We start from the raw sequence: 16,190 nt of genomic DNA on the forward strand, positions 1-16,190 counted from the left end.
ACACTAATACATGATAGGAGAGTCTAAGTGCAATGGAAGAAAAGCCCAGGGTGTGATGAGATCATAACATGGGGCCTTCCTGGGATTGAGGCGTCAGCTCGACCTCTCTGTATGCCAAGACCCTGAAGAGGGAAAAGAGCATGGGAACAGCTCCTGTGGCTGTGAGGGGGATGTCGGCAGTAGCTGGGCAAGGCAGGGCAGTAGCAAGGATCTCAAGTTTTTTCTGGAGCACAGTGTGAGGCAGTTGGAGGGCTTTAATCAGGAGAATCCCATGCTGCTCTGGCTGCAGGGTGGAGACTGGGCTGGCGGGACAAGGAGCAAGGAGAGGAAGTAGGGAGCCCCCTTCAGGCCATTGCAGTGGCCCAGGGTAAAGAGGGTGTCTTCACATCTAGAGATAGATGAAATTGGAGTTAGAATGGATAAACATGGAAGTGGGACTGAGGTGAAGAAGGAGGGCCCTGTGTGAACTCCAGCTTTCTCTGCAGCTGGGACACTGGGGACATGGACACTGGCAAGGAAGGATCAGAAGTCTTGTTTGGGGGGAATTCCCTGGCTGTCCAGTGGTTAGGACTCAGCACTTTTCATTGCAGTGGACTAGGTTAGTGGTTAGGACTCAGTGGTTAGTGGTTAGGACTCAGCACTTTTCATTGCAGTGGACTAGGTTCAATCCCTAGTCGGGGAACTAAGATCCCACAAGAGCCATGTAGCAAGGCCAAAAAAGGAGTCCTGTTTTAAGGACAAGATATATTTTAGGAATAATCCTATAGACCGGTGGCTTATGGCTGTACAGTGAGATCCCAGTTTAAGCAAAACTGATGCCTTTAGCACTATACTTCTGTCTGTGATACACTTTGAGTTAATTTTTGTATGTAGTATGAGGTAAGATTGAAGTTCATTGTTTTCCATAGGTATATGCAGTTGTTCCATGCTGTTTGCTTCCCCCTTTGAATTGCTTTGGTGCTTTTGTCAAAAATCAGTTGACTATTTGAGACAGAAAGTGTGAATCTATTTCCGAACTCTCTGTTCTGTTCATTAATCAATATGCCTCCCCTTAAGCTAAGACCACACTGTTTTGATTACTGTAGCTTTATAGTAAGTCTTGAAATCAAGTAGTACTCAAACTTTGTTCTTTTTTAAAATTGTTTTCGTTACTGTAGATCCTTTGCATTTCCATGTAAATTTTAGAATCAACTTGTAAATTTCTACCAAAAACAGTGACTTATCACGGTCATGGTTTGATTGGTATTGCACTGAATCTGTAGACCAGTTTGTGGAGAATCACCATCTTCCAATCCATGAACATGGAGTATCTCTCTGTTTATTTAGGTCTTCTCTAATGTCCATTAAACTTGCTCTTTTCAGGCCTTTCCTAGTCCAGTGATATGACTCCTGTCCAGGTCACAGGGACTTACCTGTTGCTGAAGGCAGGAGTCAGTTCTCAGCTTCACCTTCCTCGGGCTGGTGGCCACAGTTGACACTTTCCCTCCTTAGAACAATCTCCTCACTTGGTTTCCAGGGCACCACACACTGCTAGGTTTCTTCCCACCCCATCATCAGCTCCTTTGTGTCTTCCTCCTCCTCACACTGATCTTTTAAGAATGACCTGCCATAGGACTCAGACCTTCATCCCCTATCTACATTCACCCCCTTGGCTTCCAGTCTTGTGACTTTACAAATTTTTCCAGGGGATTCCCTGGCAGTCCAATGGTTAGGACTCCATGCTTCCACTGCCCTGGCCCGGGTTCAGTCTCTGGTCAGAGAGCTAAGATCCCGCAATCCGCATGGTGAGGAAAAAAAATCATCTACATCCTAGGTATCTACCCAAAAGCATTGAAAGCAGGCACTTGAACAAATATTTGTAAATAAATGTTCATTACTACTGCACTATTCATAATACCCAAAAGGTTGGAACAGTCCAAATATCCATGAACAGAGGAATGGATAAACAAACTGTGCTGTATACATTCAATGAATATTTAGCCATGAAATGAAGCGAAGTCCTATTATGTGCTACAGTCTGGATGAACCTTGAAAACATGCTAAGCAAATGAAGTCAGACACAAAAAGCGGCATATTGTATGAGTCTGTATATTTCAAATGTCTGAAATAGGCAAATCCATAGAGACAGAAAGCAGATTGCTAGGGGCTGGGGGTAAGAGGAGAGTAACTGCTTAATGGGTACAGGGTTTTATTTGGCAGATGATGAAAATATTTTGGAACTAGATAGAGATGATGCTTACGCACTGTTGTGAATGTACTAAATATGACTAAATAATTCATCTTTAGGTGTTTAATTTTATATGAATCTCACATTAATTATTTTAAAATTTTATTATTTATTTATTTATTTTGCCTGTGCCAGGTCTTAGTTGTGGCATGCGGGATCTTTTTTTAGTTGCAGCCTGCAGACTTATTTGCGGTGGCATGTGGGATCTTTTTTTTTTTTTTTTTTTTTTTTTTGCGGTACGCAGGCCTCTCACTGTTGCGGCCTCTCCTGTTGCGGAGCACAGGCCCCGGACGCGCAGACTCAGCGGCCATGGCTCACAGGCCCAGCTGCTCCGCGGCATGTGGGATCTTCCCGGACCGGGGCACGAACCCGCGTCCCCTGCATCTGCAGGCGGACTATCAACCACTGCGCCACCAGGGAAGCCCTGGGATCTTTTTTTAGTTGCGGCATGCGGGCTTCTTAGTTGTGGCATGTGGGCTTCTTAGTTGCGGCATGCATGCGGGATCTAGTTCCCCCACTGGGGATCGAATCTGGGCCCCCTGCATTGGGAGCGTGGAGTCTTACCCACTGGACCACCAGGGATGTCCCTCACTTTAATTTTTAAAAAATCTACATGCTAATGATTTCCAAATGTTTATCTCCTGTCTGGACCTGGAGCTCCAGAAAAGTGCCTCTCAGATACCACCATTTGGATATTTAATAGGAGTTAAAATGTTCAGTTCCATCATGTCCCTCTTTTGCTCAAAACCCTCCAATGGCTCCCATCTCACCAAGAATAAAAGGCAAAGACCATCACGAGAATGAGAAGACAAGCCACAGACTAGGAGGAAATATTTGAAAAGTTATCTGATAAAAGATTGTTATCCAGATATACAAAGAACTCTTAAAACTCCACAATAAGAAAATGAACAACCCAATTAAAAAACGAAGACCTGAACAGACACCTCACCAAAGAGGATACACAGATGGCAAATAAGCACATGAAAAGATGTTCAATATCATATGTCATCAAGGAATTGCAAATTAAAACAACAGTGAGATACCACTACACACCTATTAGAATGGGAGAAATCCAAAACTCTGAAAACACCAATTGCTGGTGAGGATGTGGAGCAACAGGAACTCTCATTCATTGCTGGTGGGAATGCAAAGTGGTTCAGCCACTGTGGAAGATAGTTTGGCCGTTTCTTACAAAACTAAACATACTCTTACCATATGAACCAGCAATCATGCTCCTTGGTACTTACCCCAAGGAGTTGAAAACATGTCCACACAAAAACCTGTACCTGGATGTTTCTAGCAACCTTTTTTTTTTTTTTTTTTGGCGCGTCACGGGGCATGCGGGATCTTAGTTCCCCAATCAGGAATTGAACCCGTGCCCCCTGCAGTGTAAGCGTGGAGTTTTAACCACTGGACCACCAGGGAAGTCCCTCTAGCAGCTTTATTCTTAACTGTCAAAACTTTGGAAGCAACCACACTGTCCTTCAGTAGATGAATGGATAAATAAAGTGTGATACGTCCAGACAATGGAATATTAGCACTCAAAAGAAATGAGCTATCAAGACGTGAAAAGACATAGAAGACCCTTAAATGCATATTACTGAGTAAAAGAAGCCCATCTGAAAAGGCTTATGTTTGTTCTGCATGATTCCAACTATGACATTCTGGAAAAGGCAAAATTATATAGACAGTAAAAGGATCAGTGGTTTCCAGGGATTTTAGGGGAAGGAGGGATGAATAGGCAGAGCCCAGAAGATTTTTACAGCAGTCTGTCTACTCTGTATGATACCACAATGGTGGATGCTTGTCATTATACATTTGTCCAACGCCTAGAATGTACACCACCCAGAGTAAACCCTAATGTAAACTGTGGATGCTGGGTAATGATGATGCGTCCATTTAGGTTTATCAGTGGTAACAAAGGTGCCACTGATGGGGGGGCGCTTTGATAGGGGGGAGGCTGTCCATTTGTGGCACTCTGTGCCCCCCCTCATTTTTCCTGGACGTGATAGCTCTGCCTATTGCAGGACAATGATGGCTATTCTAAACGCTAAGGAAAAAAAAACACAGAACTGTTTCAAGTACTCAAGACTGACTTACAAACCAACCAACCACCTGGCTGGAACCCTTGCTAGCAGGCATTCTTACAAAAGAAACTTTCGAGCCTCCTTATATTGCTGGAAACTCAGCTGTGCTCCAGACTAGAGCCTCCTTACCTATGCTATGGATTTTAAATTTATTTTCTCTTATTTCATGTACACTGCTTTTTTTGGTTACAGTGTATGATGGATGTGTATGAAAAAAAAAATGTATCTTTGGGAAAGCAATTACAGATTGTTAATTTGAAAAAAAATTTTTTTATTGCACACTGCTTTTTAAAATAATTTATTTAACTAATAACTAGATTTTTATGAAAAGCATAAACTAGGTAGCACACCTTTAATACCAAACATGAAAATATATTTAACACTGAGCTTTACCAGTGGCTTTTGTACTTGATAAGATGACACATGAGACAGAGCTAGGGAGAGGGGAGCACTGTGCATGTTTAAAGCAAACATCAACATGGCAATTTTCGTGACATATGTTGAAACGCTCTGTTTAACAGAGCCAGGTGCATGACTGATTCAGTATGGTGACATCTCTACCAAACAGTGTCTCGCATTGTGTGGTGCATGTACTCCTTTCCCTAGTGACATATGTTGAAATTCTGACGTGTATTTATCTCTAAATATGCTTAAATAAAACAGTAGATGCAAAAAAAGGCACTCTGTGCCTTTTGCTCAATATTGCTGTGAACCTAAAACTGCTCTAAAAGATAAAGTTTACTTTTTTTAATTAATTTATTTATGGCTGCATTGGGTCTTCGTTGCTGCGTTAGGGCTTTCTCTAGCTGCGGCAAGCGGGGCTACTCTTTGTTGCTGTGTGCAGGGCTTCTCATTGCGCTGGCTTCCCTTGTTGTGGAGCATGGGCTTTACGCGCGCAGGCTCAGTAGTTGTGGCTTGTGGGCTTTAGAGCGCAGGCTCAGTAGTTAATACCACACGGGCTTAGCTGCTCCGCGGCATGTGGGATCTTCCCAGACCAGGACTTGAACCCATGTCCCCTGCATTGATAGGTAGATTCTTAACCACTGTGCCACCAGGGAAGTCCAAGATAAAGTTTATTTTTTAAATGTAAACACATTTAAAAGACCAAAGTCGGTCATCACAGGGACCTGTAGGCCATTTGTCCCCTCCCTGACTGCATCGCCTACTGCCCTTCTCCTGGCTCATTCCCCTCCCACCACTGGCCTCCTCACTCGCTATTCTTCAAACCTGGCACATTCCTGCCCCAGAGTTTTTGCCCGTGTGCTCCCAACCCATGCATGGCTCTGTCTCCCAGAGGATACCAGTAATGTTACAGACGCCTCCACCTTGCATTCCCAGTTGATTGTTCTCCACGGTACTCATCCCCCATGCTGAAACATAAACTTTGTGTCTGTCTCCACCACCCATGCATCCCAGCACCTAGCACAGTGCCAAATGCCTGGTGCACGAGAGAGAGAGTGAAGGAGCACTCCCGGGTGACTCCTTGCTGCCGGTTTACGAGATGCTTCCTGAGGCGTCAGTATTACACTCCCGGCTTCTCAGATGCCAGTGGGGAGAATGACTCGAGCCCTGGACTGAAGTCACAGCTTTAGGCTCTGCCCTTCATCTCCCGTGTCCAGGTCCCAGTCACCCTCCCCATCTGCTGCCTGGCACAATGATAGCTGCCCCTCCTGCCTTCCCCGGTGGGAAGGAGAGTGCCAGGTGTGGAGGGAAGGGTAGGAATGCAAAGAGGTGTATAAAAGTCCAGATGTTTGCAGCATCACTCCTCACGCGGTGAAAATACAATTCCCAGTTGGTCTTAGCAGTCTCGGAGTCTGTGCATTCACGTCTACATCCTCTGGTATCTGCTGCCTTATTAGGCAGGAGTTTCTCACGTGGCTCAGAGGATGTGTCAGGGTTCTCTAGAATCAATATGATGTTGGATGTACATATATATACATCCTATTCTGTTTCTCTGGAGAAATGGAATATATATACATATATAGAGAAAGAGAACACACACACACACGTATATGTATATTTATATTTATGCAGATAAAGAGAGAAAGATGTTTATTTTAAGGAATTGGCTCACATGACTATAGGGGCTGGCAAGTCCAAAGCCTAATCCGTAGGGCAGGCCAGTAGCTGGAAATTCAGGGAATAGAGGATGTCTCAGTGTTGAGTCTGAATTCCGCAGGGCAGCAGGCTGGAAACTCAGGCAGGGTTTCTGTACTACAGTCTTGAGAATTTCTTCATTGGGAATCCTCATTCTTTGCTCTTATGTCGGATTGGATGAGGCCTATCCACATGATGGAGGGTGACCAGCTTGACTCAACATCCTCAGTATGATTTAAACATTAATCACATCTATGAAAATCTCCACAGCAACATCTAAGCTGGTGTTCAACCAAACAGCTAAGCACCATGTGCCAAACTGACACCTAAAATGAACCATTGCAGAGAAAATGAACTTCTCTCTTTTGACTCAACGTCAAGGGCTTGAAATAAAATGCTTACACACGTCCAGCAGGTGAAAATGTGAAATGCGTCCTCTTCAGTTGCCACAGTAAAGTGAGTACTTTTTGAGTAATCTCTTCAGATCTTCCTTAGGCATGAAACTGCTTATTTATTAACCAAACATATATTTATTCCTCAAACATGACCTCCTGCCCTGAAAAATGGGCATCACAAGAAAACGATTTCCCCAAATCAAGCAGTGAGATGCGTTGTGCAGAGAACAAGCAGCCATCCTTCCAAATTATAAACCCAGGGCAATAGATTTCTTTTAGCCGGAAGCCCAGGTTTTAACTCAGCTCAGCAAATGACCACCATATCATGTTACACTTGCACTAAATCATGTCACTTCCTGCAGCTACAGGGCAAAACCTAACTCCCCACATTTGTCATAATTCGATAGGTTTTTTATTCTAACTATAAATATGTCTAAAAGTGTTTTATTTTAGGTTGAATTTATTAAGCTCTTCTAAAACACTAGTTTGGAATTATTACACTTTGGACCTCCATCAAGAATAATCACAGTACATTTTTCACACACACATATACATATATAAGCCAAACATATGATTGGGGCTAGGCTTGATATATTTAGGCATTTCACCAAGGAGGATATCCAGATGGCAAATAGTGCGCGAAAAGATGTTTAGTGTCATTAGCCATTAAGGAAATGTAAATTAAGACCACAATGAGAAATCACTACACATCTATCAGAATGGCTAAAATAAGAATTAGTGGGCTTCCTGGTGGCGCAGTGGTTAAGAATCCGCCTGCCAATGCAGGGTACACGGGTTTGAGCCCTGGTCCGGGAAGATCCCACATGCTGCGGAACAGCTAAGCCCGTGCGCCACAACTACTGAGCCTGTGCTCTAGAACCCGTGAGCCACAACTACTGAAGCCCACGAGCCTAGAGCCCATGCTCTGCAATGAGAGAAGCCACTGCAATGAAAAGCCCGCGCACCGCAACGAAGAGTAGCCCCCACTCGCTGCAGCTAGAGAAAGCCTGCTCAGCAAGGAAGACCCAAAGGAGCCAAAAAAATAAATAAAAATAATAAAGTTCCCTTTAAAAAAAAAAGAAGAAGAATTAGTGACAACATCGAATGCTGGTGAGGATGTGGAGAAACTGGAATACATTGGAATACACGTGGAATAATACATTGCAGGTGGGGATGTAAAATGGTACAGCCACTCTGGAAAACAGTTTGGCAGCCTCAGAAGAAACTAAACAGACCACTATCATATGACCCAGTAACTGTACTCCTAGGTCTTAATCCCAGAGAAATAAAAATGAATGTTCACGCAAAACCTGTGCATGAATATTCATAGCAGCTTTATCTGTAATAGCCCCAAACTGGGGTCAACCCAGGCATCCTTCACACAGGTGACTGGGTAAACAAACTGTGGTCCATCTGTACCGTGGATGACTCCTCAGCAATTACAGAGAATGAGCTATTGATCCATTGGACAACCTGAATGAAGTAATGTCAGGGAATTATGCAGTCACGCTGAGAGAGAGAGAAAGCCATACTGTATGATTCCATTTATGTAACATTTTTGAAATGGCAACATTTTGGAGATGCAGGACAGATTATCAGTTGCCAGAGGAGGTGTGTGTGTGATTATAAAAAGGCAGCACTAGGAATCCTTATGGTATTGAAACTGTTTCGTTTCTTGACTGTGGTGATGGATATGCAAACCCACACAGGTGGTACAATTGAATGGAACCTAATACACAGGCACACACACAAATGAGTACAAGCAAACCTGAGAAAATCTGAATAAGATCAGTGAACTGTATCCATGCCAATATCCTGTTATATCTCAATAAAGCTGGGGGGCAAGGGGGAGTAATGGGAAAAATATGTATTTCTCTCTCCAGGCTGTGATATTATACTATCATTTTGCAAAAGATTACCACTGGGGACTTGAACAGATATTTGCACACCCATGTTCATAGCAGCGTTATTTTCAACAGCCAAGATGTGGAAGCAGCCCAAGTGTCCATCAATCGATGACTGGATAAACAAAATGTAGTCCATCCATACAATGGAACATTATTCAGCATTAAAAAGGAAGGAATTCTGACATGCTACAATATGGATAAACCTTGAGGACATTATGCTCAGTGAAATAAGCCAGACACAAAAGAACAAATACTGTTATGATTCCACTTATATGAGGTATCAAGAACAGGCAAATTAATAGAGGTAGAAAGTGAATAGAGGTTACTGGGGGCTGGGGGAGGGAAAGGAGGATGGGGAGTGAGTGTTTAATAGGGACAGAGTTTCAGTCTGGGAAGATGAAAAAGTTCTGGAGATGGGGTCTTCCCTGGTGGCACAGTGGTTGAGAGTCCGCCTGCCGATGCAGGGGTCACGGGTTCGTGCCCCGGTCCGGGAGGATCCCACATGCCGCGGAGCGGCTGGGCCCGTGAGCCATGGCCGCTGAGCCTGCGCGTCCGGAGCCTGTGCTCCGCAACGGGAGAGGCCACAACAGTGAGAGGCCCGCGTACCGTAAAAAAAAAAAAAAGTTCGGGAGATGGATGGTGGTGATGTTTGCACAACACTGTGGTTGAACTTAATGCCATTAATCTGTACACTTAAAATGGTAAATTTTTTGTTATGTGTATTTTACCACAATTTTTTTTAGGTTTTATTTTAAAATAGCTTTATTGGGCTTCCCTGGTGTCGCAGTGGTTGAGAGTCCGCCTGCCGATGCATGGGACGCGGGTTCGTGCCCCGGTCCCGGAGGATCCCACCTGCCGCGGAGCGGCTGGACCCGTGAGCCATGGCCACTGAGCCTGCGTGTCCAGAGCCTGTGCTCCGCAATGGGAGAGGCCACAACAGTGACAGGCCCGCGTAACATTAGAAAAAAAAAAAAAAAGAAATTAACAGTGATACTTAACCGTGATGCTACCATTTTAATTCTCAGGCTCCTTTTACATTTTACGCATTTTCCCCACAATATCCTTTATAACAAAAAAAATTAAGTCCAGAATCACAGGTTTGGTTGTGCTGTCCCCAGCCTCCTTCAGTCCGGAACAGATTCTCAGTCTTCCCTGACCGCCCTGACACTTTAGAAAATTACAAACCAGCTACTTTGTAATCTGTCCCTCACTTTGACTTCACTGGATGTTTCCTCTTGATTAGGTTCAGATTGTGATCCCATAGGTTTTGGATCGTCGTGTTTTCATTGTCATTTGTCTCTAGGTATTTTTTGATTTCCTCTTTGATTTCTTCAGTGATCGCTTGGTTATTTAGTAACATATTGTTTAGCCTCCGTGTGTTTGTGTTTTTTACGGTTTTTTCCCCTGTAATAGATTTCTAATCTCATAGCGTTGTGGTCAGAAAAGATGCTTGATATGATTTCAGTTTTCTTAAATTTACTGAGGCTTGATTTGTGACCCAAGATGTGATCTGTCCTGGAGAAGGTCCCATGCACACTTGAGAAGAAAGTGTAATCTGCTGTTTTTGGATGGAATGTCCTATACATATCAATTAAATCTATCTGGTCTATTGTGTCATTTAAAGCTTGTGTTTCCTTATGAATTTTCTGTTTGGATGATCTGTCCATTGGTGTAAGTGAGGTGTTAAAGTCCCCCACTATTATTGTGTCACTGTCGATTTCCTCTTTTATAGCTGTTAGCAGTTGCCTTATGTATTGACGTGTTCCTATGTTGGGTGCATATATATTTATAATTGTTATATCTTCTTCTTGGATTGATCCCTTGATCATTATGTAGTGTCCTTCCTTGTCTCTTGTAATAGTCTTTATTTTAAAGTCTATTTTACCTGATATGAGTATTGCTATTCCAGCTTTCTTTTGATTTCCATTTGCATGGAATATCTTTTTCCATCCCCTCACTTTCAGTCTCTATGTGTCCCTAGGTCTGAAGTGGGTCTCTTTTAGACAGCATATATATGGGTCTTGTTTTTGTATCCATTCAACAAGCCTGTGTCTTTCAGTTGGAGCATTTAATCCATTCATGTTTAAGGTAATTATCGATATGTGTATTCCTATTACCATTTTCTTAATTGTTTTAGTTTTGTTTTTGTAGGTCCTTTTCTTCTCTTGTGTTTCCCACTTAGAGAAGTTCCTTTAGCATTTGTTGTAGAGCTGGTTTGGTGGTGCTGAATTCTCTTAGCTTTTGCTTGTCTGTAAAGCTTTTGATTTCTCCATTGAATCTGAATGAGATCCTTGCTGGGTAGAGTAATCTTGGTTTTTCCCTTTCATCACTTTAAGTATATCATGCCACTCCCTTCTGGCTTGTAGAGTTTCTGCTGAGAAATCAGCTGTTAACCTTACGGGAGTTCCCTTGTATGTTATTTGTCATTTTTCCCTTACTGCTTTCAATAATTTTTCTTTGTCTTTAATTTTTGCCAGTTTGATTACTATGTGTCTCGGTGTGTTTCTCCTTGGGTTTCTCCTGTATGGGACTCTCTGCACTTCCTGGACTTGGGTGGCTATTTCCTTTCCCATGTTAGGGAAGTTTTCGAGTATAATCTCTTCAAATATTTTCTCGGGTCCTCTCTCTCTCTCTTCTCCTTCTGGGACCCCTATAATGTGAATGTTGTTGTGTTTAATGTTGTCCCAGAGGTCTCTTAGGCTGTCTTCATTACTTTTCATTCTTTTTTCTTTATTCTGTTCCGCAGCAGTGAATTCCACCATTCTGTCTTCCAGGTCACTTATCCGTTCTTCTGCCTCAGTTATTCTGCTATTGATTCCTTCTAGTGTATTTTTCATTTCAATCATTGTATTGTTCATCTCTGTTTGTTTGTTCTTTAATTCTTCTAGGTCTTTGTTAAACATTTCTTGCATCTTCTCGATCTTTGCCTCCATTCGTTTTCTGAGGTCCTGGATCATCTTCACTATCATTATTCTGAATTCTTTTTCTGGAAGGTTGCCTATCTTCACTTAATTTCATCGTTTATCTGGGGTTTTATCTTGTTCCTTCATCTGATACATAGCCCTCTGCCTTCTCATCTTGTCTATCTTTCTGTGAATGTGGTTTTTGTTCCACAGGCTGAAGGACTGTAGTTCTTCTTGCTTCTGCTGTCTGCCCTCTGGTGGATGAGGTTATCTAAGAGGCTTGTGGATGTTTCCTGATGGGAGGGACTGGTGGTGGGTAGAGCTGGCTGTTGCTCTGGTGGGCAGAGCTCAGTAAAACTTTAAACTGCTTGTCTGCTGATGGGTGGGGCTGGGTCCCCTCCCTGTTGGTTGTTTGGCCTGAGGCGACCCCACACTGGAGCCTACCGGGGCTCTTTGGTGGGGCTAATGACAGACCCTGGGAGGGCTCACGCCAAGGTGTACTTCCCAGAACTTCTGCTGCCAGTGTCCTTGTCCTCACGGTGAGACACAGCCACCCCGCACCTCTGCAGGAGACCCTCCAACACTAGCAGGTAGGTCTGGTTCAGTCTCCCGTGGGGTCACTGCTCCTTCCCCTGGGTCCCGATGCGCACACTACTTTGTGTGTGCCCTCCAAGAGCGGAGTCTGTTTCCCCCAGTCCTGTAGAAGTCCTGCAATCAAATCCCGCTAGCCTTCAAAGTCTGCTTCTCTAGGAATTCCTCCTCCCGTTGCTGGACGCCCAGGTTTGGAAGCCTGACGTGGGGCTCAGAACCTTCACTCCAGTGGGTGGACTTCTGTGTTCTCCAGTTTGTGGGTCACCCACCCAGCAGTTATGGAATATGATTTTATTGTGATTGCGCCCCTCCTGCCGTCTCATTGTGGCTTCTCCTTTGTCTTTGGATGTGGGGTTTCTTTTTTGGTGAGTTCTAGTGTCTTCCTGTCGATGATTGTTCAGCAGTTAGTTGTGATTCCAGTGTTCTCACAAGAGGGAGTGAGAGCACGTCCTTCTACTCTGCCATCTTGAACCAATCTGGATGGACCTTATTATACTAAGTGAAGTAAGTCATACAGAGAAAGACAAATTATCATGTGATATTACTTATATGTGGAATCTAAAAAAGTGATACAAGTGAACTTATTTACAAAACGGAAACAGACTCACAGATAGAGAAAACAAACTTATGGTTACCAAAGGGGAAAGGTGAGGGGAAGGGATAAATTAGGAGGTTGGGATTGACATATACACTACTATCTATAAAATAGATAATCAACAAAGACCTATTGTATAGCACAGGGAACTCTACTCAATACTCTGTAATAACCTATATGGGAAAAGAATCTGAAAAAAGAATAGATGTTATGTATATGTATAATGGAATCACTTTGCTGTACACCTGAAACTAACACAACATTGTAAATCAACTATACTCCAATAAAAAATAAAAATTCAAAAAAAACAAAAGCTTGTTGTGGGTCAAACGTCTGGGTAGGGGGTGGGCCCTCTCTAAGCACAGCTCTGGGCTGGTCCCTAGGAGGAGCTGTGATCCAGGAAGGCAGACGCTTACACCCTTTGGGGCTGAGTCCATGTATAAATATTATGTGTTTACTTTAAATAAACCCTTGAGTGGCTCAGAACGAGGCCCTGACTTTGTAAAGTGGCCCACAAGGCCCTGCCTATCCCCCCGCCGCTCCCCCCTTGCAAATCTTCCTCTACCTGCTTGGAAACAGCAGCCGTGCACATCCAACTGCAGGTCCCATTTTGTCCTTTTCTAGTCCCGCAGCCTTTGCCCATGATTCCTCAGCCTGAATGCTCTCTCTCTGCCTCTCTCCTTGGCTTCCTACACAAGGACTTGGCTTAGATTTAACTTCTGTCCCTGCCTGAGACTGGTTAGACATGCTTCCTCTGTTGGGAGGAATAGGGAGGCTTAGGAGGGAATCCTTTTTCAAAGGTGTTGAAAGGATGAGCTTAGCAAGCCAAAGGGTGTGTGCTAAAGGTAGGCACCATTAAAGGACCAGAAATTAATATTAGCAACAATAGCTAACACTTGCATAGCACTTCCTGGGTACCAGCTGCTATTCTAAACCGTGAATATGTAAATTAAAATGTAGTAGGGCTTCCCTGGTGGCGCAGTGGTTGAGAGTCCACCTGCCGATGCAGGGGACACGGGTTCGTGCCCCGGTCCAGGAGGATCCCACATGCTGTGGAGCGGCTGGGCCCATAAGCCATGGCCGCTGAGCCTGTGTGTCCGGAGCCTGTGCTCCGCAATGGGAGAGGCCACAATGGTGAGAGGCCCATGTACCCCCCCCCAAAAAAAAAATTTAGTAGAAGTGCAAATTGGTACAACCATTTTGGAAGACCGTTTGGCAGTTTCTTACAAAACTAATCATACTCTTATCATCCAGCAATTGTGCTCTTAGGTATTTACCCAAATGCATTAAAAACTTAGGTCCATGCAGAAATCTGCCCATGAATGTTTCTAGCTGCTTTATTCGTAATTGCCAAAACTTGGAAGCAACCAAGATGTCCCTCGATAAACGAAAGGATAAACAAACTGTGGTAAATCCAGACAATGGAATATTAGCACTAAAGAAAAATAAGATCAAGCCACAAAAAGTCATGGGGGAAACTTAAATCTGTATTTCTGAGTGAAAAGAAGCCAATCTGTAATGGCTACATACTGTGTGATTCTAACTATATGACATTCTGGAAAAGGCAAAACCGGAGACAGTAAAAGGAGACCTCCCCCTCCCTGGGGTTTGGGGGGAAGGGTGGGAGGAAGAGGGAGAACACAAAGGACTTATAGGGCAGTGAAACCATTCTGTGTGATGCAGTAATGATGGATACATGTCATTAGACATTTGTCCAAACCCACAGACTGTGCAGCATAGGGTGATCCCTAATATAAACTGTGTACTCTGGGTGATGATGATGTGTCAGTGTAGGTGCAGCAATTGCAACAAATATACCACTCTGGTGGGGGATGTCGACAGTGGGGGAGGCTATGCATGCGGCGGGGGGGACCAGGGCTATAGGGGACATCTCTGTACTTCCTGCTCAATTTTGCTGTGAACCTAAAACTACCCTAAAACATAAAGCCTATTAAAAAAGTAGAATATACAACATGAGTGATCCCTAATGTAAACCGTGAACTTTAGTTAATAGTAATGTATCCATATTGATTCAGTTGTAAACCAATTTCAATTGTAACAAATGTTTCACATTAATGCAAGATGTTAATAATTAGGGAAACTGGAAACTATGGGGTGGAGGGCAATTAGGGAAACTGGAAACTATGGGGTGGAGGACTGGTGGGGAGAGGAGATACATGGGAACTCTCTACTATTTGCTCAATTTTTTGTAAACCTAAAACTTCTCTAAAAAACAAAGTCTGTTCATTTAAAAACTGTACGTCCGTATCCATATATGTACATGACCCTCACCACACCCTTTGCTGCATCTCCTACCATTGCCCCCACGTTGTAGTTGGAACTGAGGCACAGAGAGGTTAATAATCTACCCAAGGTCACCACTGTCCTGGCAGAGCTGGCCTAGTCACAGCCAGGCAGGTGGACTCTGGTGGTCGTGCCCTTAACTGCTGCTGCCAATGATGGGCGCAGAGGAAAATGCAGAGCTAGAGATAGGGGTGAGAGTTGGCTGCCTGCAGGTTATACACAGAGCCATAGAGGGGAGGGGAACCCTAGGTGACCATTGTCACCTGTGCTCAGTTGTCTGTGACAAACAGTGCCTGTGTTGCTTTATTTAGAAAATCTCATCTCACCTCCATAGTCAGGGTTCCCCTGGAGAAACAGAACCAATAGGATGTGTACATGGATAGAAAGAGATTTGCTGTGGACTGAATTGTGTTCCCCAAAATTCGTGTTGAAACTCCTACCCCTAATGTGACTGTATTTGGAGATGGGCCTGCAAGGAGGTAATTAAGTTTAAATGCAGTCATAAGGGTGGGGCTCTGACATGATAGGATTAGTGTCCTTATAAGAACAGACACCAGAGAACAGTCTTAATCTGTCTCTCTGCGTCTCCATCTCCGTCTCTATCTCTGCCATGTGAGCATACAGCAAGAAGGTGGCCGTCTATAAGCCAGGAAGAGAGCCCTCACTAGAAACTCTGTTGTCTGGCACCTCGATCTTGGGACTTCCCAGCATCCAGAACTGTGAAAAAAAATTTTTTTCTGGGAATTCTCTGGTGGCACTTTCACTGCTGGGGGCCCAGGTTCAGTCCCTGGTCGGGGAACTAAAATCCCACAAGCTGTGTGGCGCAGCCAAAAAGAAAAAGAAAAAGAAAATTTTTATTCTGTTTTTGAGGTCACCTAGTTTATGGTGAGTTGGTATGACAGCATGAGCAGACTCATTCAAGATTGATTTTAAGGAACTGGCTCAGGTGATTAAGAAGACTGGCAAGTTCAGAATCTGCAGGGTGGGCTGGCAGGCTGGGGACTCAGGAAGAGCTGATACTGCAGTTCCAGCCTGCAGGCTGTCTGCTGGCAGAATTCCCTCTTGCTTGGGGGTGGGGGTGGGA

At 43.9% G+C, this 16,190-nt stretch overlaps 1 protein-coding gene across 1 annotated transcript in view; it reads right to left on the reverse strand.

Annotated features, from left to right (window-relative positions):
* Positions 1-9,712: 9,712 nt before the first annotated feature.
* The window catches only part of LOC115865209 (GTPase HRas-like), a 51,344-nt gene continuing 44,866 nt past the window's right edge, over positions 9,713-16,190 (reverse strand). Inside the window, exon 6 of the mRNA XM_060297121.1 lies at positions 9,713-12,702. Coding sequence (XP_060153104.1) covers positions 12,698-12,702 — 5 coding nt within the window. The 3' untranslated portion in view covers positions 9,713-12,697. The remainder of the gene's footprint in view (positions 12,703-16,190) is intronic.

The sequence above is a fragment of the Globicephala melas genome, chromosome 3 (assembly GCF_963455315.2).
Source record: "Globicephala melas chromosome 3, mGloMel1.2, whole genome shotgun sequence".
In the NCBI taxonomy this organism is placed as follows: Eukaryota; Metazoa; Chordata; class Mammalia; order Artiodactyla; family Delphinidae; genus Globicephala; species Globicephala melas.